Source organism: Myxocyprinus asiaticus, chromosome 17 (assembly GCF_019703515.2).
Source record: "Myxocyprinus asiaticus isolate MX2 ecotype Aquarium Trade chromosome 17, UBuf_Myxa_2, whole genome shotgun sequence".
Taxonomy (NCBI): domain Eukaryota; kingdom Metazoa; phylum Chordata; class Actinopteri; order Cypriniformes; family Catostomidae; genus Myxocyprinus; species Myxocyprinus asiaticus.
This window is the reverse complement of record NC_059360.1, coordinates 33,968,581-33,996,512: the sequence shown is the minus strand read 5'-3', so window position 1 is coordinate 33,996,512 and position 27,932 is coordinate 33,968,581. Positions and strand designations below refer to the sequence as shown.

The following is a 27,932-nucleotide window of genomic DNA, read 5'->3' as shown; positions in this document are numbered from 1 at the left end:
GGACGCGGGGTCTCAGGAGGTTAAAGAACACCTCCATTCCATAATCTCCCCTAAACTGTTTGAATGCAATGAGCCCAATTATGCTGTTGTCAAATAATTTCCTTATAGGTTATGACTTACCTAATGCCCACGATATCCTCTATCATCTCAGGTAGTCACCTGTCTCGGGTAACTGACTGACCACCAGACTAGTGAGTAAGGCAACAGATCACAGGGTGACCTGAGAGAGGTAACCTCAGATACTGTCAGATAGTAGGATTTGAGGATCCACAGCCACACCCAAATGGCCTAGAAAGGAGTTATAGCCCATCCCATTTTGCCTATAGGACCCACACCAATGCATTACATGTTTATATATTGCACATTAATATACTTGTATATAATGATCAGGCATATCAAGCTTCAGTATAACTCTATCAAATAATCTAAATCCAACAACATTACAGTCCATGATAAATAAGATATTTAATCTGATATATATATATATATATATATATATATATATATATATATATATATATATATAATTTTTTTATTTTTTTTATTTGAGGATATAGTATAATGTTGGCAGTTATGTTACCTGAGAACAGTGGAGAAAAGCTCAGAGCTGTATAATATAATTGTTGCAAAAGAAGCAAAAGAGAGACCTTTACCCAGTATTGCTACCACAGTAGCACCAACCCACTGATCTGAATGAGAGAGAGAGTGAGAGCATACTGAACAAACCCTGTGCATGACTGAATAAAGAAATTAAAGGCACCCTCTAGTGGCTAATCTGGTGTTTAGAAAAGCAGTTTCCCTCATGACTTTGAAGGTGCAAAAAGTTTTACTCCTAAATAAATTAATAGTAATTTTAAAACATAGGTATAAAATCATGAGCAATTACATGAGATGAAGACTCCAGTCATGTCAGTGACCTTATAAAAGCTGGTTTATTCTACATGGAGAGGGTCCACACATGGGGGCTGCCATGTTAGAATCACATGACCAGCCAAAAACTACTGGCTTAATCTCAGTAACTGCCTTGATATTGGACACTTTCACTATTGGATTAAATTAATCATGGCTGACTGTGTATACTGAATTTGTACAATGGCATCTGTAACTAAAAACTTTTGATTTTGAATGATGCTGCGTCCACGCCACTAGGTGTCAATGTAGGTCCAAGATGACACAAACGCAAAAGTTATTGAGTGCACCTTTAAGTTTTGCAGTGCTTAACCCATTCTCTGTAATGTCCCTGGGCTCACCTCTGGGTATGAATGTGTTAATCATGAGACTGATTCCAGCCAATAGCAGAGCTCCAGCCTCAGTTCTGCGTCTGCCAATCTTATCCAGCAGGTAATAGATGCTCAGTTTAGCTGGAACCTCAGTGGCCCCATACACAAACTGAGTGAGGTACAGATTTAATCCGAAGTCAGTGATGTTAACGCAAAACCTGTTAGAGGTGAAAAGCCATATCCATACAATAAAGTTGGTATTCCACATTCTTTAATGTGGTAACACTTAAGACTAATAAAGTTAGCACATGCCAGTTAGGCAGCTCAGTTACACACCAAGTGGTTCTTGTGAGCAAAGCCAGTCACTTCTTTTTAGGAGTTCTGACCAGATACAGGTAAGAATACTTTCTCTTTTCTCTATTAGTAACAATGATGCTAGAGAGTCTAGGAGAAAGAAAAATATAAAGGTAGCCTACTGAGAGAGGTTGATAAAAATGTGACCATCTGTCAACCCTGCTTTTAAGTGAGAATATATGTCTCACTTCACCTCAGTTGAGATGCTGGTGGTGACCTCCTACCTGCGGTTCATAACAGCACATTTATGAAGATAATAACAAGCTTTTTCCATGTTTCCATTGGCTATTAGCCACCGAGCTGTCTCTGGAACCCACCTATAACAAACATTTGCTCTGTGAAACATTCCTATAGTCTGAGATACAACAAGAGCAATAAATAGGACCCTTGAAAGAGTTTGAGAATATTTGCGCAAAATGAATTTTTTATTATGCTGGGCTTTTAATTTGACAGGATTTGCTTGCTCCATTACCATCAGAGAATTGTGAAAGTAAAGGTGAAGTGACAGCCACTGTCAGCCATCTCCAGTCTCTCACACAGAATGCAATCAGAGACAATTAGTTACTGCCACAAGCCCATGCCAGACTGTCAATCACACACACTAGTCTCCTGTGCTGAATGTCCACCCACTCCACATCTGAAAAATGCCAACATCATGCAAACATTGGAGCGAGAAGAGTAATAGATCGAGTTAAAAACAACTGAGGGCTTCTCACTAAGTACAGTAGAGATAATGATGATGCCAGTGATGGTGAATCCAGTGCAGAATCTCAGCACTGCAAACATGATGGAGGAGGAAAAACTGCTGGCCACTGCAAAACCCATTCCTGATACGTATGACACCAGCAACATAGTTATTTTCAGTTATACAGAAACTTTTGTCTTCAGGGCTGTCTTCACATGTTAAGTAAACACCGTCAAAAGCATGTTAAAGCTGAAGTGTGCCATTCTGCACCATTAGCACCACCAAACAGAATCACAAAAATAAATGCTGTTTTCAAACACATTCCACTCATCACATCTCTATTGGTTGTACAAACAGATAGCCCCGCCCCAAACTCACGTCATTGGTTGAGCCAGTGTTGCTGTGTCTGGCTTGTCAGCACTTATTCAGCATTCTATTATCACATCCCACTTTGAAAAAGAGAGAGTTATAAAAGCAGCTTTTGCAAGCAGGTGTGATTATGTGGTTAAGAGAATTTGTTAAGAGTGTTTTTTAGAGAACAGAGTGAAATGAATGGTGATCTTTTGAAGTACATAATCATATTTTTCACAGGGACATCATAGAAACATAGGGTCAACAGCTTACAAGTAATATCCCAGGTATATAACAGGAATTGTTCCCATAACTTTGGCTGAAATAAGTATAAAGGTTAAGAACGTATGTTATTACAATAACGTTACTTGAACATCCTTAACATTAGTATTCAATAAAATTTCTCAATGTTAGGTACACTCTTGGAAAAAAAGGTTCTTTGGGGTTCTAAATAGAACTCTAGGGTTCTTTACTCAGTTCCAAAGAACCATTTATGCCAAAAGGTTCTATCTACACAGTGCATTATAGCCGCGCACTCGCAGATACTGTCCTTTTCTGCATATGGTGGCCCCCTTCATCATATGGCGGTGCCGTTTTGCGGCCCATTCGGCATAACGCAGCAGCCCGTTTCAGCTTATCGTCGCCTGTTTGGCCCCGTTTCGCGGCCGGCCCACTGGGAAAAGTCTTGGTTCTCCCTATGGCCAGTCCGCCCCTGATGGAAGTGTTTAAATTTTTCAGCTTGTGAGTATTTGGTGTTTGTAGTTTTATTGTAATGTAGCCTACAAAAATATGATAATTATGTATTTATTTTTATTGAAGATGCCATATTAATTTAACATAGGTTTAGGTTTTCTTTGTTTTTAATAACTCTGCATACTGACAGCAGGTCTATTAAATGTTTCACATACTTTTTAGGGATTAGCACACCCATCCTCAACCTAATCTTTCACAGGGTGTCAAGACCCCTCAGTGCAGAGAGCAGGGTTGGGAAGGTTACTTTTTTAAAAGTGTTCCACTACAGATTACAGAATACATGCTGTAAAATGTAATCTGTAATGTATTCCATTAGATTACTCAAAGTCAGTAACATAATCTAAATACTTTGGATTACTTCTTCAGTACTGGCAAATTTTTCACTTGTTTTGACTATAAACAAGTAAATAAAGTACAAAAATGCACTTAAATTTATCTTGCTTCAAGGATTTTTTAATATTTTTACAGAAAAACAATATTTAAATTCTCATTAAGAATAAGATTTTTGCAGTACATCTTTGCTCTAATATCATGTCTTATTAGAGAAAAAAAGTTATGCTCCAACGTGCATTTTCATCATAGATATATTGGTTGTAGCTTTCTATACAATGTTAAAGGCTACATTGGTTAGCATTTCTTGTAAAAATACCCTAACCTCATAAAAAACATTGACATGGCGTGTAATCGTGTATTTATTGGATTTATGTTTCATCTGTCAAAGCATTTCTAACTGTTTTATTGTTAAGCTGTAGAAACATGATGTAGCTCCTCTATGAAGCTCCCAAGGGAAAATTCCTCAATGACATCATATCCACCTTTTCACTCACAACAGTATGAACTTGTATGAATGTAACACATCTTAAGAAAATGTTTCACTGCTGTTTGAAAGCTCTTCAGATTGCATCATTTATATGGATAAATGTTTTCCAACTGAATAGTCTAAATATTAAATGAAACAAATGACAATAAAATGCAAAATAATCTCTTCAGTAATCAAAATACTTTTTAAATGTAACTGTATTCTGATTACCAATAATTTAAACTGTAACTGTAGTGAAATACAGTTACTAATATTTTGTATTTTAAATGCGTAATCCCGTTACATGTATTCTGTTACTCCCCAACCCTGGCAGAGAGTTGGCATCAAATTGATGACATTGAGATGGCTGAAGTTGAAGTGAAGTTTTGTTTAATTTGTTGTATCTAAAAGACCTCACTCAGTTTGTCAGACCAGTGGCAACAAAATTATTCTGTATCTGCCCCAGTGCTAAAATTGTTTAACAGCTTTTCATAGGTCATTTGTTTTAATTTATTTTTACTTAGTTTTTTACTTGTTTATTAATCTTACTTATGGTTATAATGTTAACTTATAATTAATGTTAAATGATTTAATGTTTATGATTTTTATATAAATAATATTACTACTAATGAACTTTTAGCTTATTATTACAAACCTGTGGATTTATTAAGTCTATTCTCATAACTATTGCATTAAGAATTTAATTTTAACATTAATTGTGTTAATTATTGCTTTTGAGTTGTTGCAAATACTAACTATTAAAAATGCTTTACTAAATAATACTTAAATGTCTTTTATATGGTTATTTCACTTTCTTAGTGATATAGTAAATTAACTATTCAATTAGCATATCCATTAAATGTTCTTCTGGTAATAAAACAAAACAATTAATTTAAAAACTAAACAAACACCAAACGTTATGGTTGCATTTTGGGAACTCCTAAAAGGTTCTATATAGAACCTTTACACCTTACACCCAAAGAACCCTTAAAATGGATTCTATATAGAACCTTTTAGGGGTTCCAAATATCAAGCGAGCGATAAAACCATTTAGGGTTCTATATGGAACCTTTTCTTCTAAGAGTGTATAAATGTTTTTAGTACAACATATTTTAAACTAGATTTATTTACATTTTTCTGAGAGTGAAATCTGATATATAAGTTGGTAAATTATGTTTTCAAGACGTTTTTTTTGACATTTTTGCATTTCCACAACCACAATGTAATGTTTGGATGTTTTAAAGAGCATTAAAGATGTTTTAAGAGCATTAATTAGTTTGCTGGGATGCAGTACTCTTCAAATCTAAATCTCACCTGTTTGGCCAGAGTGCTGATGAATGTGCTGTTGTCATATTGCCAACCATTTTGACACTCCACTACAGAAAGCTCTGTGGCATTTGTACTGTTTTTTAGCAGGTAGAACTGAGGATGGGAGAACATGTGACAGGAAGCAGAGGTCTCATCTACCTGTTCTGGAATACTGACAGTCGGTCTCTCCTCTCGAGTCAGATTTCCAAAGATTCCATCACCTTCTAGAGAGCTGATGCCACAGTGATGAGATGGAATGGCAGCAATGAAGCTGCTTAACAGGAAGTGACATTGAACAGTGAATCATCCTAAAAAATGTATGCAAAGAATCATCTTATGGAACCTGCCAAAGCCATTGATCTCTGTAAGTAGATCTTCAAACTTCATCCTTTGTTGATGAACAGATTTTCCCTTTATGTGTCTACTTAATAAAACCCTTGGCTTCTGCAGTGTGTTTGACATTTCAAAGGTTGGAAACTATAAGCCAGACGCAGTTTGTACTTTGGCCATTAAAAAACTGTGTGTGTGTGTGTGTGTGTGTGTGTGTGTGTGTGTGTGTTTTTGTGTGTTACTTATTTACATGTGTTATACTTAGCTATACTGTAAGTGAGTTAAATCTGACAAAATGTTCTTTTGTGGACATTAGGGGACGTCCTCAACATTGTTGGGAGTAATCTGATAACAGTGTAATTAGTTATGGAAAAGTAGTGTAAAACATTTCATTTTAAATTCTTGTAATCAGATTACTGACTTTCAATTAAGTTACTTTTAAGTACATTACTTGAGTTACACATTTCTAAATTAGTATAATTTATGCAGAATTAAAAACATAAATTCGGTTTATATGTGTGTCTGTTTGTGTTTTTGCGACAGCCGAAGGGCATACGCCCCCTAACAAGTCATTGTAAGGGAGAAACATGTGGTGCAGAGTGTATGACTTGTATACGACAATGAGGAAATATAGACATTATTTTGAATACGTAGAGCAAAACACCACAAACTTTTCTATGAAAAGTGTTTTGGAAAGTAACTTAAAACTAAATTATTCAGTAATGTGATTACTTGTTCAATAAAGGAACCATTAAAGTAATCTGATTACATATCACAAAGAAGTCATTAGTAATTTGTAGTGGAATACTTTAAGGAACTTACCAAGCACTTGTTCTCAGTTGGAAAATCAATACATAAATAAAGCAAATACAGTTTGCATATCTGTATATGAATGAACTGTTGTCCACAAAAGCTTACAGAACTCACACTTGTCAAAACGAGTGAATGATTTGATAATGCTTGTGCAACAGCATGCTTCTCCATGTGTGCATTCCACATGGGTCATGTAGCATCATGACACTTTTCCAATAATATCTTGTCAGAAATTGGCTGTACACTAAAACTCATTGCCCAATATACTTTTGAGTCTGCTGTCTACATGCTGCCTGTATTTTGAGTGATGAAACAACATATTGATACTAAATATTTGATAAAAAAACATACATATTCATCCTAAATACATATTTTTTATATATATTTTCAGGGTTGGGGAGTAATGGAATACATGTAATGGGTTTATGTTTTTAAAATAAAAAGTATTAGTTACTGTATTCCACTTCTGTTACAATTTAAATCATTTGTAATCAGAGTACAGTTACATTCAAAAAGTATGTTGATTACTAAAGAGATTACTTTGAATTTATTGTTACTTGTTCCATTTAATATTGAGTCTATTCAGTTGGAAAACATTTATTCATATAAAATGATGCAATCCAAAGAGCATTTGAAAAGCAGTGAAACACTTTCTTAAGATGTGTAACATTTATACGAGCAGACAGAGAAATATGTTTAAAGTAAGTTTGGAGCAGCAGAAATAGAAATAAACCTTGTGTGAACTGGCATGTGAACATTTAGCTTTATGCTAACCCTTACAAGAAATCTAGAGTTCTGGCAAATTTGCCGCTCATTATTTTCACATAAAAATGAGCTTGAGATTTGTCGCAAATGTTTGCCAGAAGATTGCAGCTCTTATATACAGTAGCATAGTATAGTATAGTACAGAAGATACATACAAAGAAATGTATTCCCCCATATACAGTAGACTAGCACAAAAAATGCCAATAGCATTATTGAATCAGAGCAAGAAGAGTAGAAATATTTATAAAATTTACAGACATTGGGTTTTTGTTTCCAGTGAATCATTAAATTCAGCACTGATCTGGGATTAGAATTCTTTTCAGAAATGTGCTATCGAACACTTTATTGTGCACAAATCAGTGTTTCTCACAACTTCTGTTTCAAAAGGATTTAATCAGTTAAGAGGTTTTTTTTTTTTTATGTGTCAAAATAAAGTTGTCAAATAGCAATTAACAAAGTGTGTGTTTTTGATAAATTAGGCCCAAAGGACTAAATTCAGTTTGTCAATGTCCTTCTCCTAAGGTCCATATTCTGTAGCTACTACATTTTACATTTTGTATCACATTGAGAAGCACTTGGGCATTATTCCAGATTATTGGTTAATAAACAGCAAACTGAAGCACCTTGAAATCACTGCATGACATATTTTCCCAACTTATCCCATGGGAATCTATTGTGCAGATAAAGTAGTAATCAGTGCCAAATGTGGTTATGATTTTATGGGCAACTTCCCAGACTAATAAATGCAATATCACAATAGAATAACTCTGCAAACCTCATAACAGCATATTGTCTGACAAAATTAAAAGTGCCTTTTTTATTTGAGGTGAAATCATGTTTGAACATTTAGACATTCTGACAAACCTGATTTATGTTGGGTTAGACGCAGAAATATTCACTGTTTATTCTTTGATTTGATTACTGTGTTCGGAACAGAAATTTGCTACAGTACAAACGGGGCTCTTCACTGTAAACCTTAAGCATTTCCTGGCACAAATGATTCCTTTTCATGTAGAACATCATACATATAATTTCCATCCTGGGAATTGATCTCAGGTGTGAGACATTTTAAATGGAATAGAAGTGAAATATATTAACTAATACAGGGTTTCTCAACCACTGAGTCGCGCCCACTGGCGTACAATTGGGGGAGACGGGGGGCAAACATACCCCCCAATGCTGAATCTGTCCTTGTTTATATATATTTTTATCAACGTTGAAAATCATTTCGTTTGAGATACTTTGCAGTTGCATGGCTGCGAGTCTGTCATATTGAGACAAAAAAAACTGAAATCCCCCCTCCGTTGAATGAATTGGTATTGCCCAACTATACGGAGGAGTCATGTAGTACCTGTTACTTTTCTCAGTGCTGACCAGGATGCATGAACTCAGGTTGTGTCTCGTTTCAAAGGCTGCGTCCTCTGGAGGTCACATTTGTCGGCCGCATACGTCATCGACGATGTCTCATTTCAGAAAAGCGAGTAGGACACTCCAAATGCAGCCTTCGAATGCAACCTTCTTTCACAGGAATTCGGAGGATGCATGAGGTGTATCCTTCGTGGGCACTCACAACCCACAATTCTTTGCTTTAACGGAAATGTCTAAAAAAATGACGCCAATTTGCCCGAAAATATGACGTTCAAACGCAAGTAATGTTAATTCCCAAGTTGACATACCTTAGTAAATGGATGCAGAGTAAATAATATGTATAATTATAGTAATATATCATTAAAATAAAATCTATTTTCTTTTCTCTCTTCATCATTATAACTCTACTAAAATTTACCTCATACATTCCCTTCCAGATGGACTTTGTTCCCTTCTCACTCAAAGCGTTCGCGCTTGTTAAAGAGTGGCATGCTGTCATAGCAAACATGATAAGTTTTGTTTCTGTTTGTACTATGAAGGCCATCTCGTTTAAACTAGGCTTGTTTAAAGGAGGACACTCGGTATACCGCTGCCTTCAAAGGACGCATCCTACCTAGCGAGCAGTCTTCGAAGTGAGACACAGCTTCACAGTCATGAATTATTACTGGATGATGATTTTTTAAAAATGCTTTAATAGATAATGCTGAGGTGGATTTTCATTCACAGGTATGAATCCTTGCAATTATCAGTTTTTATTAAAAAATAACTATCCTGTGTAAAATGTCTCCAAATGAATATATAGCGTTCTTAGATTTAAATGTGGATGAATGGAGGATTCTGATTTGAAGGGTTAAGCGCCCCCTGCAGGGATAAACATTCACAAGACAGTCTGTGGCTGACAACGTGCTATTTCGGTCTGTAGGCCTGTTACCCACACAAAACTTTTGTATGAATTTAGAAAACATGAAATATATCACATGAGTCATATGTGGAGTCAGTGAAGATGTTAAAGGTGTCCATAGAAATTATCAGTTGTTTTTCATGGTGAGGAATGCAGACAGGCATTTCAAATGAGCAGGTAATAATTGTAATTTTCTGAAAGGGTACATTTTTTATGAAACATTAACCCTAATACTTTTTCTGAATGTTTGATATGATACAGTGTATAAACATTTAAGCGTATGCATTGAATTAGGGATGACGTGATTATACAGTTAATTTAACTGTAAGAATTTAGAGTCCACGGTTAAAAACCGTGAAATGCTTTATTTACACATAGCAAAAATTTAGATATATTGTGTAAATATATAATTTCAAAGAGTTTTTCGTAAAAGTTTGTAAGCCTAAATGGGAAAACTCTGTGTGAGTACTGGAGCTGTTGCTATGTTTATGGACGGTGGCTGCATGGTGCTTTAATTGCCAGGTGTCGCAAACTGAACGTGGACTTTCAATTCAGGTGAAACTGAAGCTTAAACACACAAATTCCAAAATATAACAGAGGAATTCGATCTACCAGATTCATATCCACCAAAAAAGTGACTTAAATTGGCTGTTTGGCAGCATTTAAATGACTGACTGAAGAAGACAGATGTAAACAAGCAGACAGAAGTCATAGAAAGACACACATACTTGGGACAGGATCCTCCACTAGTCGTCTAACAACAAACTAGTAAGTTTAATATTTTTAGCTGTGGTGATTTTAAAGTGATGAATTAAAGATGCCACTTTTGTTATATTTAAGTGTGCAGTTGTGTGTAGTTACTATCAGCAAGAAAATTTGAAAAGATGCATCTTAAATCATCCTCATTATTTAAAGCATTGCTTTTGTACAAATTAATTCAACAATAAATGTCCATTTTAGTCAAGATTAGACTTTAAATTGCCTGCTGTAAGCAACGTTCCCATTATCATGCATAGTATAAAGGTTTATTTGTAAGGTGTTGTGGACAGTATTTTTATGGAGACTGTTGCCGATTCTTTATGTTGGGGTTGCTTTAATAAACTGATGCAGAAGAAAAAACTGTTTAATGCCGTGAACTACATGTTGTGCACCCACAATAATCTTACATTTACACACTTTTAAAGCACTCAGGTTGCACTTAAGCACATCGCTGAGCTTTGGATGCGCATAAGCTGTGTTGTGCCCTATATTGGAGCGTCTCTTATTACCTCTTATTTTTATGATTTTGTGTGTGTGTATTTATCAGTTTTCTTATTTTAGGGCTTCCCTTAGCATCCACATATCCCCCAGAATTATGTCCACTTAGACGTTTAGACAATTGTTATGTGATATGCATTTTTTGCATCAGTGCTGTTGCATAATAAGCAAATATGCAAATAATTGTAAAATCAGTTATCCAATTGAAAGAAAGTTATTAACTGTCAAAAACACACCGCGGCATCGTTACATTGAATATATTTTATTTATTAATCTTATTTCCCCTCTCCTGACTGCTGGACCCACATTTGGTCCCCCTCAGTGTTCAAACCAAATCTACGCCATTGGTCGCGACCTACTGGATCATTGTTTGCTGGGTCATGAGATCTTTTCTGTCATGAGTACAAATTACCAATTAGAAGGACAGAACTGTACATTTGCAGTGTTTTGGGCAACAGTGATCTCTATTGTCGAATCATGTTAATATCTCCAGGTTTGCGTAAAGGACCGTAAATCAGAGGCTGCATTATTCTAATGTTAATTATTAGCTGTCCAATCACAATAATCCATTTTATTCACATAGTGTGTTTGATGTTTTAGAATGTTTGTGTATATGAAATTACTTGGGCTACAAATATTGGGCTATAAATATTAGGCCGCTATATTATAAGCATATAAACATAACTAGATTAATTAAGTACCTATTAATTTACTCTATAATTTACTTACACAATTGGGCCAAATGAGGGCATGGTAGTGTGTGCCAGGGCAAGTTGCATTTCCTCTGTCACTTCCGGGACTTCATCGTGCCTCTTTAGGGCCATTGGCCTTTGGCCCGCGATTACCCTTGGGCCAAACAAGGTCAGCTGGGAGTTAAGGTGGGGTCAAATTCAAAGGCAGAGTTTAGCTGAGTCAGGCCAGAGGGTCAGTACTAAGATACTCATTTCCCAATTTTTCATATCTAGCTACCAGCTTACCTCAGTAGATCAATGGAAAAATGGAGAATAGTCAGTACTGGTCAGTGGAAGAAATCAGGGCTCTTCTGAATATTTGGGCTGATGAAAATGTGCTACGTCAGATTGATGGCATCTGCCGAAATGCAGATGTGATTAAGTATATTGTCGCCGAAATTGCCAAGTTGTGTATCCAGCGCACAATAGTACTCAATCAGATTTGGGAAAAATTAAAAAGGGCACAGCTCTGCCACTATGTTAGCCAAACAGTAGATACATACAAAGAAATGAATTCCTGCATATACATTAGACCTGTGAAAACGGTCTGCTTTTGGTTTAGTGGGCCTGTACATTTCTGATTAAAACATCAACAACACAGTGAGCAAAATGTCAGTTGTTACACTTAAATGTGGAGTTGGGGTTATATTGTAGATCAACACAGCTCTACTATTGTTACTTATCCTACAAAATCAAATTACATAACACTCAAATGTTTAAAGTTGTAAATCAATGTGGTACAGCATAAAAAACATTTTATTTTTGTACCCATATCATCCCACTTCCACATTTTCCTCTGTTTTTAGATGTTGAAGTAATGAGCCATTAGGGTCCTTCCTGTAATTAAGTAATGACAAAATGATCATTCTTAGAGAGCCAAATGATGACGTTTAAGGGTCAAAGTAAGACTAAGATGGGCCTATCACAAAGAAACAGTGGTTTGGTCCAAGATTAAACTTGATCAGGGAACCTGCCATAAAATCTCAGACATTTAGGAGAACCTAAGCTGCATAGTTACCTGATTCCCTCGATATCTTCTATAGTCTCAGGTAGACACCTGCCTCGTGTCTCGGGTAGCTGATAAGCCACAAGAGCAGCACAGAGTGCAATAGAAGACAGGATGACTTGAGAGAGATGACTCCATATATCGTCCAAAAGCAGGATCAGAGGAGCCAGAGACACACCCAGACGTGCCAGGAAAGAGTTGTAACCCATCCCATTTTGCCTGCAGGCAGCACAACAGTTGTGAGGAGCCATAATAAGTACTGTACATGTGCCAAAACTGATTAATTTGTCATCGATCAGTGATGATAAAAAAACAACATCCAAGAATGGGATAAAATAATTGCATATTTGGCCCCATTTAATGAAATTTGATGGAGTTAACAAAGACTACAGGAGCATGAAGCTAGTTTACAAACCTGAGAACAGTGGGGTAAAGCTCAGAGCTGTACAAAATGATTGTGCCAAAACATGTGGCTGAAAAGCCCTTTCCCAGCACTGCTATCACAGTACGAACCACCGTCATATCTGAATGGCAAAAAGAAAGGACTGTTGCATTATTTTGTCATAAATCAGAACATTTTAGACAATTTGGCAAAGGTAAACTAACCATATTGTTCAATTACTCATGTTAAATGATCGCTAAAGTTGTAAGTCTCTCACCTCTGGGTATGAATATGTTAATCGTGAGGGCAATTCCAACCAATAGCATGAATACAGCCTGAGTTTTGCGTCTTCCAAACATATCCAGCAGATAATAGATGAGCAGTTTAGCTGGAACTTCAATGGCCGCATACACAAACTGAGTGAGGTGCATATTTAGTCCAAATCCTGAGATGTTGAAGCCAATTCCATAGGCAACAATGGCAACAGAAAACCTGGCAGTGAAAAACCAGTGGCAAATTCCATATTTAAATATAAAAAGGAATATAAATGGAAATGTGTTTTTCTGTTCTTTATGTTGATGCTTGCAACTTTATCTGAACATCTTTTAATGAACCCTTACTGATGGGTCTGTGGAGGGTTATATTAGACAGTACACTACACACCAGGTGATTCCTGTGAGCAGAGCCAGTCTCCTCATCTTAGGAGTTCTGACCAGGTCCAGGTATGAATACTTTCTGTTTCCTCTGTCTGTGACTATGATTTTAGCTAAATCCTAGAGAAAGAGAGAAATAAAGATGTTCAGCCCTATATTTGTAAAGCATTTTAACTAGGCTAAACCATGCTGAAAAGACCAGCATACCATGTTGTTGTTGGGAAACAAAAATAGAAAAATAAGTAGATACAGTATTTAATAAGTAGGATTCTCTCACCTCAGGTTTGAGCCTTAAAGTAACTTCCTTTCTGCGGTTCATAATTGCACATTTATGAAGATAATAATGAGCTTTATCCACCTTTCCATTGGCTATCAGCCATCGAGCTGACTCTGGAACCCACCTATAGGAAAATCAAAATCAGGTAAATTATTTCATATTATTTGCATAGAATGTGCTATATTCACTCTGCAACTGACTTTGTGATCAAGGCATTTTACATTTACCTGGTTTTAGTATTTGCTTGGAAGATGGTATCTTTTACCAGATGACTGACTTATAGAATGTGGTTATTGTCTGTTTTTGTGACTTTTTTGTGCTTGAGATTGGTTTATTTATACTCACCACCAAGTTATAATGGCAATTATGTTGGGCAATGAGATGGCAACTGTCAGCCATCGCCAGTCTCGAATGCAGTATGCAATCAATGACAAGCACATGATGGCAAATGTCCAGGACAGGCTGTCAATCACCCCTACCAGCTTCCTTTGCTCGATGCTCACCCACTCCACATCTGATAAAAATGCACATACAAACTCATCCCTTTGGCACTGATTGAGATACTTCTTTCAGAAATCTTTGTCTGTCATTTTAGACCAACAATAACTAGAGAAAATCTTGAGAGAAAAATAACTTCGAGAATCTACACTCACTGAGCACTTTATTAGGAACACTATGTGGTCTTCTGCTTTTGTAGCCCAGTGCTATTATACAGAGTGTTTATCTGAGTTACCGTATCCTTTCTGTCAGCTCAAACCAGTCTGGCCATTCTCCGTTGACCTCTGTCATCAACAAGGTGTTTTCGTCTGCAGAACTGCCGCTCACTAGATGTTTTTTGTTTTTGGCACCTGTCTGAGTAAACTCTAGAGACTGTTGTGCGTGAATATCCCAGGGGATCAGCAGTTACAGAAATACTCAAACCAACCCATCTGGCACCAAAAATCATACCATGGTCAAAATCACTGAGATCACATTTTTCCCCATTCTGATGGTTGATGTGAACATTATCTTAAGCTTCTGACCTGTATCTGCATAATTTTATGCATTGCACTGCTGCCACACGATTGGCTGATTAGAAAATCGCATGAATACATAGGTGTACAGGTGTTCCTAATAAAGTGCTCAGTGAGTATTGCACAAAGATGCTGCACAAAGATAAGACACTGACTGAGACAGGCAAAGAAAGATCAATTTAATTATAAATAACAGAGAGGGCTTCTCACTGAGAACACTAGCGATGATGACGATGCCAGTGATGGTGAATCCAGTGAAGAATCTCAGCACTGCAAACATGATGAAGGAGGATGAAAAAGCGCTGACCAATCCAAAACCCGTTCCTGTTAAATATGACACCAGCAGCATCGGCTTACGGCCAAATCTGTGTAGAAACAGACATGTTCCCATTTCAGAAAACCAATCTAATGTAGGAAGTTAGAAGACTATCTTGTGAACCCCAGAAAACTTCTTTCTGTACTTTCTATCCACCTAAATTTGACTGCAACCTACAGATGCCCAATTGAAAAAGGTCACCATATTGAAATTAGATAACTCCTCTTGGCTTCCCATATTTAACCAGCTAAACTTGACTAATGGCCAATGTGTTTCTAATGTCACTTGTACTGTATCATAGAGATGAAAAAGAATTACAGCAATGGCCCATGATGATTCTTAGATATTTACAAAGCCAAAGGTTTACATTACTTTTTAAGCCTTAAAGGCCATATTGGACCAATGTATTTAGTTTGCAAGTGACCAACATTGCACTCAGACTTCCGAAAGTAGCTGCTCCAAACATCACCCCAATGAAAAAGATGGTGGTTGTCAATTTGTTCATTGCTCTCTTCTCACAAACCAGATCCCACTGAAAGAAAGACACAAAGAGAGATATATAGAGTTGGAGATGCTGAGGTGTGTCAGTATAAGTTCCATGCTGAAAAGACTAGATTGTGCTGGTTTTGGCTGGTTTGGTGCTGGTTTAGCTGTTTAACCAGCATAGCCATGCTGTTCAGCAGTAAAAATGCTGGACAACCAGCAGTGTCTTTCTGAAGAAGTCTTGCTGGTTAAGCTACTTAAGAAGCCTGATGTGGAGAGCAGTACACTAGCATCCCATGCCAGGGACCAGCATCAAAAACACAACATATGCTATATGTTGTATATGACTTTTCAACAGGGTTGTAATTGAATCTCACAAAATCTCAAAAGTATATTAACATATGAGTTTAATAGAGTAGACGAAGGAAGACCTTCTCACCTGTGTGGCCAGAGTGCTGATGAATGTGCTGTTATCATACTTCCATCCATTCTGGCACTGAACTACAGCAACTTCTGGATGGCTGGAAGAGTTTGACAGCAGGTGAAACTGAGGATAGGAGAACATGTGACAGGAAGCAGGAGTCCCGTCTTCCTGTGCTGGAATACTGACAGTCAGTCTCTGCTCCCTACTCAGATTCCCAAAGATTCCCTCAGCATCCAGATAGCTGATGTCACAGTGGTGAGTGGGGATGACAGCGATAAAGTTGCCTAACAGGAAATGACATGCAAGACTGAATCGACCAAGGAAATTGATGATCAGAACCATCTTCTGGAACCTTCCGAATCCATCAATCTCAGAGAGAAGTTCTTCAAACTTCATCTTTGCAAAATATTCTGCGAGCTGGCTGATGCACACCACATACAGGCCTGGTGGTGATTCTGTTTTACTTGGCAGTTTAGTTCTAAACTCACATAACAATCCCAAGGTAGAAAATGGTTAACAAGGGGGGATGTCTAAACCTTTGTAAAATGTCTGGAAAAAATTAAACCCTTTGGTTGAAACTTTACACTGTAGTATAGATTTTACGTCAGCACTGGTTATGTTTATTCTTGCTTTGTCATTGTTAGAAGCATTTTGTAACTTTTTCCCAAAGAAATATGGGGGAAAGTCTTTGGGAATAACCTTTGTAGACCTCACTGTAGACCTCAGGCACTGACAGTACCTCAGTCCTATGACTGCATCGTCAAATTCTGAGGCACCCATATCAATGGCTTTCTAATGCCTTTATAATGAGATATCAGTGCCAACCTTCTCATTAAAAAACATATGAATTTAGTTAAGACTTAAAAATTTTTCTTGAACATCTTTGATTTCCTCAGTAAATTTTAAATAATTTATCAATACATTTTTCTTATTTTTAAAATGTACCTTCAAACAGAAAATACAGGAACTAACCTGCATAATTTCAGTACATAGCTCCTCACAATAGTATGTTATTAAATAAAGAATAAGAACAAGAAACAATTCAACAATTTTTTATTAGGTTCATACGCTGCAGATTAGATTTATTTTCTCTCCTTTTAGGGATCTTCCAAGCTGGGATTCAGTCAAGTGGTGAACATATGGATCTTTTCCTGAATAAAAAAAAAATATATAAGTCTAAATAAAATACATTCTTTTATTTAACATATGTGCAAAAATATTGCTATATATATATATAATTTATTTATTTATTTTTTAAGTTCCTTTGAAACACTGTGAGATGTGTTAAAGGTGCACTCAATCATTTTTTACTTAATAAAAAAAAAGTTTACTCAAAAAAACAAAAAAATAAAATGGCAATTTTGAAACATACATAAAATCGAGAGCACTCACATGAGATGAAGACTCATATCAGTAACCCTATACAAGCTGTTTTACTCTACATGGAGAGTACAGCAACTGACTGTGAATAGTGTATTTCTGGAATGGCATCGGTAACTGAAAATGATTGCATTTGTATGATGCTGCATCCACACCCGTTGGTGTCAGTCAAGTCAAAGACGACATAAACAAAAAAATTATTGAATGCACCTTTAAGGGCTAATCATCATAATAATATTATGACATAATTATAAAGTTTAGTATCTTAAATATTAAATAATTAATAGTATAATACATAAGGGACACTTTTTTATTATCATCATCATCATCCTTATTAAATGGTCATTCACCGAGTTTGCTCAACATCCTCAATAGTTTCTGGAAGCCGCACATTGTGGGTCTCAGGCAGGAGCAGCGCGAGGAGGCCTGCAGTGAGGGCTACAGTGCAGAACAGGACCTCTGGCAGAGGGTGCCAGACCTCACCCAGGAGGCTCACAAGAGGTGCAAAAGACACACCAACACGGGCAAAAAATGAGCTATAGCCTAATCCGTTCTGCCTATGATCAGAAGAGAGAATGATTGTAACCTGTTGCTATGATGTGTCAATTTTAGTTATGTAATGATTTAGTTTTATTAACAAAATAAAAAGATTTGCAACTTGGTACTGTAAGTGATTTTGTTCATGGAAAGGTACGCAAAAAAATGTTCCTACTCCTTGAGAGGTATTACTGAAATAAGAGTTGTAAGATATCTCACATGTCTCTGTGACAGCCCTAGGCTCTGTAAACAGCAAACTAAAATATGTCCGTGGACCGTGGACAGTGACAATTTCGACATGTTAATCATTTTGCACATGTCCATAGTTTTGTAGCTGCAGCAAATTATTGAGACTTGCTGCCATTTTTAAGCCATCTTGTTCTTAACAGCTGTCATGTGAGGGCGCTATTGCTGCTGTTATTTTTAACAACCTTTTATACACTATGTCAGTCTCAATAAAGCTAATTTGGTATCTTTAGAGTGCAGGGTTTTGGAAAGAGGGGGTGTGGCTAATCCAACATCTCAGTCTTGTGGAAATAGAACAGCTAAAATCGCTTACAGCACCTTTAATAGAGGAAAAAAAGAGTAAACAACTGACCGTAGCACGGTTGGGTACAGCTCAGTTGTATATAGGAAAAGACATGTGAAGGTGGCTTCTGAGAACCCTTTACCCAGCACAGCCACAATTGTACGAGAGAGCCACAAATCTAGAGACGGGCATAGAGATACCTGGAGAATTTGACTCAGAAGAAGGTTAAATGTGCAATTTCTTTGCCACTAGCATCACCAAACGGAATTGCAAAAATAATGATTTTCAAATATACAGTATTTCTTAAATACTATCCCTGTCTTCCATTGGCCAGGCATAACTTTTCAGAATACTCAAACAGAATTAAAATTTTTTGTGGGAATAAACTATGCTCTATGATCCTGTGTGCTTGACTGTGACATGAATCTTTTGCTACAACCAAACATTCTCCCTTTCAAAATGACTTGATGCTAGTTACATGATTTTGATATCATAATGAATGATTGTCCTGTAACTATAAAACATTAATATTTTACACTGACTTAAAAGCCAGATGCATGACTTTGACCTCATAATGAATGACTACTTTTAAAGTTTAAATGCTAGACACATCATTGTGACATAATGAATGATTGTTCTGAAAGACATACTTTTTAATTGACAGCAAATTTGAAAGTCAGATATGTGTTTTTCTTTTAATATGGTACCAAACATGTAGAAGGTGTACTCTTTCCTTTACCTCTAGGAATGAGGACGGTGATGCCAATGCATGCCCCTGTTGCAATCAGTGTAGCCACCTGGCTGTATCTGCGGCCCAGTTTATCTAGGCACAGATAGGCCACCAGTTTTGCTGGCATCTCTATGGCACCATAAATAAACTGGGTCAGGTACAGATTCAGTCCAAAGTCAGATATGTTCAAACTGATACCGTAGTAAGTGAATGCTACTCCACACCTGCAAAAATAAAAAATAAAAATCAGATTTTTTAGATAGGTCAAATCTGAACAGAATATTAAACAAGGGAAGTAAATGAGTAAATGTTTTTAAGCAACCAATCTCTGTTGATTGAGACCAATATATATGTTTAAGGGTTTAATAATGAGTTTATTCTCTAGACAAAACATTCATACCAGGTTAATCCTGTGAGCAGAGCCAGTTTCCTCATCTTGGGAGATCTTACCAGATCCAGATATGAGTACTTCCTGTCTGCTTTGTTCTCAGCAATTATAACATTGGCAAGGGTCTGAAAAATAGTTGAGTGAAAATATGTCTTTACCACAGCTATACAATATTTGATCACTTCCTCAGTGATCTCTTTTAGACCCCTAATTTGCATGCACAGTTGTTTATTTATTATTTATTTTCCCTTATCACACATATTAACCCCAGAATGCATATGTGCTGCTTTTGCTGTATTTTTCACAGGATGTGGTCCTATCATTTGAAACACCACGAATTTCTGAATTAAGGTGTCTTTGATCATGTAAACAAGTGTTTTTAACATTTAGTTTGCTATTTTTATTATTATTATTATTATTATTATTATTATTATTATTATAAGGGAGTTTGAGTCATCATTACCAAAATGTTCATCATTAATCACTTATTGCACCGGTGGTCCTAAACTTATACTCTTCATGATAAAGTATAAAATATATATTATGGTATCAACCAATCAAAACAATACAAAAAATACAAAAAAATATTTTTTATTGCATGTCAGCTATGCAGTATTCAGCAGTTAAGTTACCTGTGGTATGATAGCTTTGAAGCTGTTTTCTCTGTTATTTGTTGAGGCACATTTGCTCAGATAAAGATGAGCCTCTTCCAATCTCCCATTGGCTATAAGCCATCGTGCTGACTCTGGTATCCACCTACAAGAAAACAGTGTATGTCACTACATAAAACTGGACATCTGAATCACATTCACATTTCACTGTAACATTGTATCTTACCTCCATGTGATTACAGCCAGTCCTAGGGGAGCTGTTACCGTGACAATCAAAGACCTCCAGTCATTGACGAAGTAAGCAATGCCAGGCAATATCATAGTGCTGACAGACCAATCGAGACTGATCATCACTCCGGCCATCGTCCTGTGTGCAATATCAGCCCATTCTACATCTAATGGTACAGAACCAGCTCTTAATGGTGAACCAAAGGTAAGTGCGATTGTGAGTAAATTAACAGAAATAGGTGCACTACTAATCAAAAGTTTGAACACATCTACTCCATAAAAAAATATAAAAAGCACATAAAGCCAGCATAAAAGTAATCCATGCAACTCCAGTGGTTAAACCCATATCTTCAGAAGTGATATGATAGGTGTGGTTGAGAAACAGATAAATATTTAAGCCATTTTCTTACTATAAATCTCCACTTTCACTTCCACATTCTTCTTCTTTTGTTTTTGCCGATTGGCATTCTTTGTGCATATTGCCACCTACTGGGCAGGGAGGAGAATTTATAGTACAAAAAGAGCTTAAATATTGATCTGTTTCTCACACACCTATCATATCGCTTCTGAATGTATTTATTGAACCACTGGAGTGGTATGGATTACTTTTGTGCTTCATACACATCTGGGATGGCATGAGGGTAAGTAAATTATGAAATAAATTGTATTTCTATCCCTTTAAAGTAAGAGAATTATGTAGTCTGTATGTTTGGCTCTTTTGTAAAGAAATTCATATGTAGGCTATTTATATTTTTATACAAAACTAATTTCAAGCATTTTAACCTATGCCTTTAGATCCATTTATTTTTTCAGATCATGACAAACTTAAATTCAGTCCATTGTGTCCAAACTTGTGCCCACCAGGTCCATGCCCAACCCTGTCAGAGAGCACTCACAAAGGACAATGGAGATGATGCTGATTCCTGTAATGCCCATTCCAGTAAAAAATCTCATTATAGCAAACATAATGAAGGACTGAGAGAGTGCACTGGCTATAGCAAAGACACTGGTTGACAGGTAAGACACCATAAGCATGCGTTTCCTACCATACCTGAAATAAAGAGAGATAAATACAAACAATGGAGATACCTAAATACTGACATGATGTACAGCTAACATACAATAGTAAAAATTGCAAAAGTCTGTTGAATTCCATTTTTGTGAAGAGCACCTGGTCAAGGCACAGATCTAAGCCTTTTATGCATCAAAATACTCATCCTGCAATACAGGATGCTTTATAGGAATGTCAAACCATAATGATCTCACCTGTCACTTAGCCAGCCAAAAATGGCCGCTCCAACCATCACACCAATAAAGAAGATGGTGGCTGTGGCTTTACTGAGACCTCTCCTGTCACACACCAAATCAAACTGAAAGAGGGATACAGTGAGAGTGATCAATTATGTACATCTGAATATCAAACTAAGTAAAATTACATTTATTCCAAAAATTCTGCCTTCCAACATTAGCCTGGCCGAGTCAAACTGACAGCACATATTCTTAATATTTTTTATATACAATGGGTCTCAAAAGAATCCACACTGTAAATCTGGGATTCAAAATCTTATTTAAACCTGCAAAGAAATAGTCTCTATTTTATGTTTTTTTATTTTTATTTAACAAATACAAAAATTATGATGTGAAATTAATTGAAGTTATGGAAAAGCATTTAATTGAAAGGTATTTGCATATTAAATCACATTTACTGTACATGCTAAATAAAGTGCTAAATCAACACTACAGAGCAAAATTTGGTTCAGTTTAACTCAACTTGCAGAAGGTATACAAAAAATAGCCAAGACATACACATTCCCCACATTTGGGCTCAGATTTATTTTATTTAACTTAGTAAGTTTAATGAAACCATTTAATAACAATTTTTGAATGATTAAGATTGATTTAACTAAAAAGAGGGTGCTAGAGTCAGATAGAGCGAGTTTAAAAATTCAGAGAAGAGATATAGGAGTACAATTTATTTTGTTTTGTTTCAAACTTTGATACTTTAATTACTTAATTACCTCAGTAGCCAAAGCTGATTTGAATGTGCTGTTGTCATATTCCCATCCATTCTGACACTCCACTACAGGAAGCTCTGAGGTGTTTGTGTTGTTTGTCAGCAGGTGAAACTGAGGATAGGAGAACATGTGACAGGAAGCAGGAGTCCCATCTTTCTGCACTGGAATACTGATAGTCAGTTTCTCCTTCCCACTCAGATTCCCAAAGATTCCTTCAGTATCCAGAGAGCTGATGTCACAGTGGTGAGATGGTATGGCACCAATAAAGTTGTTTAACAGGAAGTGAAATGGCAGCGTGACTCGCGGAATCACCAAAAGCACAAGGAGAATGATCTGGTATTTTCCGAAACCCCCAACCTCAGCCAACAGGTTCTCAAACTTCATCTTCACAGATTTCTGCTGATGAGCCTTGAAACAAGTAATGAGGGAAACTTGAGTTAGTCTAACTATAGGTCTACTTACACATTCACTGCTCTGATGTAGAACATTAACATCACATACTGACACACACAAAACAGTCATTTTTCTAGATTGTACATTAGTGCTTTCCTTGAGTAAATCAACATCTAACACAAAGAGTCTTTAAATCGTTGTGGAAAGGCCTCACCTCAAATTAACCATTTAAGTGGAGTTCTTCCTACTGAATAAATGAATTACATGAGTGGGTAACACTTTATAATAATGGTCTGTCATTAATAGGTAACAATGCAGGAATTGATGCAGGATAAATGAGTAGTACTACATTAACACTTTAGTTACTACAATTAACTAGTAGCGAACTGATGACTGACGTAGTTCACTGTTAAGTATTCAATAATTACTGAATTTGATTTTCCTCATTGAGAACTATCAACTAACTATGGCTAATTTAAAATAACTACTAATTAATTACTAATCAAAACATTAACATATGTCTAAAATGTGAATGATTGTTATTTTTGTGAACATGATCATGAAATATGCCTTCAGAGAAACATGCGCCTCACGTGTGTTCTTTGTTGGAATTAATTTATGAAAATAACAGCTCTCTAAATCATGGCTACAGTGTCTGGTAGAGTATCATAGTCAGCTTACAGATGTATGTGCCCAATATGTGTATTCCTTGGGATATCTCTTCTGTTCATTACAAATTATTAGGCAGGTTTGATATTGCTGGGGGTCTTTTTAAAATAATTTTGGTAACCCATAAGTAATGAGTCAAGTGTTACCACATAAACATGAAGGAATTACTAATTATTTTAAAGTGAGGGTCATGGTAATGCATTATTAATTAATGAATACACACTTGAATATACACAACTTTTTTTTTTCATATATACTGTAGGTTAATCTTATAAGAAGTGTTTAATTTTATGTGAAGTGTTTTTTTTTTTTTTCTTCTTCTGAGTAACAGTGGATCCAATGAATAAAATGTAGGAACAAACACTTGAGTATTCATTACTAACTATTAATGGTTTATAATGTGTTTTCACTTTAGAATAATGGTCCAGATATCCTTTAACTCCCAAGGAAGGAAACAGTAAGATCTCATTAATTAATCATGTGTTACCATGTCCCTCACTTTAAAATAATGGTCCAGATCATTAGTAATTCCTTCATACTTATGTGGTAACACTTGACTCATTACTTATGTGTTACCAGAATTATAAAAAAAAAAAAAAAAAAAAAAAAAAGACCTCCAGGATTATCAGACATGCAGAAGTTAATACTTTTTTAATGAACAGAAGAGATATCCCAAGGAATACACAGGTTGGGCACACACATACCTATATTTCTGTAAGGTAACCACCATAGACATAATATTTTATTGGTCTACTGGTATGGGTTTTTCCATGGTTAATTATTACATTATTAAATTTGGTCCCCATCAATCCTGAATATGTGGTTACATCCTTGACTATGATACTCTACCAGACAATGCAGCCTTGATTTAGCACCCTGTTACATTCATACTTTAATTCCCACAAAGAACCCATGCATGATCATGTTCACAATAAATACATAATCATTCACATTTTAGACACATGCTAATGTTTTGATTAGTTATTAATTAGTAGTTATTTTAAATTAGCCATAGTTAGTTAAGAGTTCTCAGTGAGGCAGATCAAATTCAGTCATTATTGATTACCTAACAGTGAACTACCTCAGTCATCAGTTCGCTATTACTTACTGATTGGTTAATCATGTTTCCATATTAGTTAATAGTAGTAACTAAAGTGTTCATGTAGTACTACTCATTTGTCCTGTTATGCATTCCTGCATAATTACCTATTAATGATGGACCATTATTATAAATGTTACCCATGAGTGAACATTATACAGTACATTATCTGATGGTGGTCAATGGCAGATCTCCAAGATATTCTGTGGAGGTTCAGACTCTCTGTGGTCAATAAAAATACCTGGGAATTTCTCATAAAGAGTACGGGTGTAACTTTCGTGTCCTGGTCAAATTCCCCCATTGGCCCCTATCAATCATGCCCTCCTAATAATCCCCAGGGGCGGATTTAGGCACGGGCGACATGGGCAGCAAAAAAGTGGGTGCCCTGAAGTCCACCAGCCATCTCATCTCCAGCCACCCACAACCCCCAGCACCCCCCGTCAACAACTTTGAAGGGGGTTTCGCCCAGGGCGTCATACAAGATAGAACCGCTACTGATAATCCCTATCCATAAATTGGCTCCATCACTCTACACTCTCCTGTCCACCAACAGCTGGTGTGTGGTGAGTTTACGGGTGCACTATGGCTGTTGTGCATTATCCGGGTGGATGCTCACACTGGTGGTGGTTGAGGAGAGTCCTCTGATCCTCAGCATGTGGTGTTTCTGCAGAGTTCAAACTGTCAAACTGCATGACACCTGCCTGAATCCTGCATTACAGTACAACTATTCTTTCTCCAAGGTCTGTCAATGCTGCCATCTTGAGTTTTTGTAATGTAATACGATAATTAGAAGCACTGAAGATTTAGCAACAGAATCATGTGTCCATTCTGTCCATTAGAAAGATGTACATGCAAAAGTAAGCTTTAACTGTGTCTCTAACTGCATTGGAATCACTAATTTAATACAGCCTAATTAAAAACATTTCATAAATATCAACTGCATAAATTGTATAATTGTGTATTTAGGTCATACAAAAGACATTAATTGGTGTAGCCAAGTCTTTCATTCAGGGACAGGCCTTGCTCAAGGTCAAAATGGTGAAGGCTCATGGATCACTTGTTATAAAGTTTAGATAATGACCAAAATGTTTTATAAAACGTGTCAGTTTTTTCTCCATTTCAATTTAGGTTCCAAACTATGTGCGATTTTATTTTGTAATGAAGTCTTCAAAAATATCTTGCAGAATATAAGATGTATTATATAAGATCCAATACAAAATATAGGATGTTGTTTAATACAGTAATAGATTTGTAATCTTTAAAGAGTAATGTCTATAATTTTAGATTAATCTGGCAATTTTATGGAGATGTTATCTTTTTATAATTATTATTATTTTATCAAAATGTTTTTATTTGCAAAGGGTGGGGAAAAAGAAAAATAATAATGATAGGCCTATTAATAAATAAAAATAAAAAAACTGTGAAAAGGTAACAAACCAATGTACTTTATAGAGATGTTTATAAATGATGCTGCCAATAAATGTAATCATTTATTAAAAAGAATATACACTGGCCAAAAGTTTGGAATAATGTACAGATTTTGCTCTTATGGAAAGAAATTGGTACTTTTATTCACCAAAGTGACATTCAACTGATCACAATGTATAGTCAGGACATTAATAATGTGAAAGATTACTATTACAATTAGAAAAAAATGCTACTTCAAAGAGTTCTCCTCAAAAAATCCTCCACGTACAGCAATGACAGCTTTGCAGATCCTTGGCATTCTAATTGTCAGTTTGTCCAGATACTCAGGAGACATTTCACCCCACGCTTCCTGTAGCACTTGCCATAGATGTGGCTGTCTTGTCGGGCACTTTTCACGCACCTTACAGTCTAGCTGATCCCACAAAAGCTCAATGGGGTTAAGATCCATAACACTCTTTTCCAGTTATCTGTTGTCCGATGTCTGTGTTTCTTTGCCCACTCTAACCTTTGCTTTTTGTATTTCTGTTTCACATGTGGCTTTTTCTTTGCAATTCTTCCCATAAGGCCTGCACCCCTGAGTCTTCTCTTTACTGTTGTACATGAAACTGGTGTTGAGTGGGTAGAATTCAATGAAGTTGTCAGCTGAGGACATGTGAGGCATCTATTTCTCAAACTAGAGACTCTGATGTATTTTATCCTCTTGTTTATTTGTACATCTGGCCTTCCACATCTCTTCCTGTCCTTGTTAGAGCCAGTTGTCCTTTGTCTTTGAAAACTGTAGTGTACACCTTTGTATGAAATCTTCAGTTTTTTGGCAATTTCGAGCATTGTATAGCCTTCATTCCCCAACACAATGATTGACTGATGTGTTTCTAGAGAAAGTTGTTTCTTTTTTGCCATTTTTGTCCTAATATTAACTTTAAGAAATGCCAGTCTATTGCATACTGTGGAAACTCGAAAACAAACACAAAGAGAGTGTTAAGCTTAATTTAACGAACCAAATAGCTTTCAGCAGTGTTTGATATAATGGCAAGTATACCAAATTAGCAGTTTGTTCACTCAAGGATAAGGTGTTGGAGTGATGGCTGCTGGAAATGGGGCCTGTCTAGATTTGATCAGAAATGACTTTTTTTTCAAATAGTGATGGTGCTGTTTTTTACATCAGTAATTTCCTGACTATATTTTGTGATCAGCTGAATGCCACTTTGGGGAATTAAAGTACCAATGTCCTTCTGAAACAGCAAAATCTGTACATTATTCCAAACTTTTGGTCGCCAGTGTACGTTGACAGCTACAAATAAATGGAGAAATATTGAGTGCACAGCTAGCCCTTTCACACATGCTACCTGGTAAATTGCAGTAAAACCGCTGGATTGCCTTTACTTGTACAGTAAATGTACGACATCTGCTATTCACAAATGCAAAACGGTTTCTGTCTTTTTTCCGTTTTGCAACCATTCACACATCAGCACCAAAATGCTGTAAAACTCTGAGATGTAGTTATTTATCAGTAAACAAATTTCTTTGGATTTTAAGACAGGTTTTCACTACACCACTTCTAAAATCTGATTACAATGTTAAAATACTTAAATTATGTAAATGACTACTCACAAAAATTGGGTATCACACACTAAACGACTGTGGATCACTCCGGTTGTCAAGTCAATCCGATCACAAACTCGCGTGGAAACACCTGCCCCCATTTTTAGGAGACACATTACAGATGTAAACAAACA

General features: G+C 36.2%; 2 protein-coding genes and 1 pseudogene across 2 annotated transcripts; all 3 read right to left on the bottom strand.

The window, feature by feature from the left end:
- Positions 1-132: 132 nt before the first annotated feature.
- On the bottom strand, positions 133-2,426 carry LOC127454968 (solute carrier family 22 member 7-like; annotated as a pseudogene).
- Positions 2,427-7,022: 4,596 nt separating this feature from the next.
- LOC127455582 (solute carrier family 22 member 7-like) lies at positions 7,023-16,585 on the bottom strand. The gene is made up of 10 exons (XM_051723597.1): positions 16,205-16,585; positions 15,711-15,814; positions 15,177-15,331; positions 14,299-14,467; positions 13,954-14,077; positions 13,687-13,796; positions 13,301-13,515; positions 13,057-13,165; positions 12,654-12,860; positions 7,023-12,472 (listed from the first exon to the last, which is right to left on the bottom strand). Exons 1-10 carry the CDS (start codon positions 16,583-16,585, stop codon positions 12,409-12,411), a joined length of 1,638 nt encoding a protein of 545 aa, XP_051579557.1. The 3' UTR covers positions 7,023-12,408.
- A 640-nt stretch (positions 16,586-17,225) lies between these two features.
- Positions 17,226-23,003, bottom strand: LOC127455583 (solute carrier family 22 member 7-like). Its single transcript, XM_051723598.1, has 10 exons — positions 22,611-23,003; positions 21,859-21,962; positions 21,489-21,643; positions 20,591-20,759; positions 20,386-20,509; positions 19,766-19,878; positions 19,375-19,589; positions 18,705-18,813; positions 17,920-18,126; positions 17,226-17,340 (listed from the first exon to the last, which is right to left on the bottom strand). The coding sequence occupies exons 1-10, from the start codon at positions 22,989-22,991 to the stop codon at positions 17,310-17,312; spliced, it is 1,608 nt and encodes a 535-aa protein (XP_051579558.1). The 5' UTR covers positions 22,992-23,003; the 3' UTR covers positions 17,226-17,309.
- Between the last annotated feature and the right edge of the window lie 4,929 nt (positions 23,004-27,932).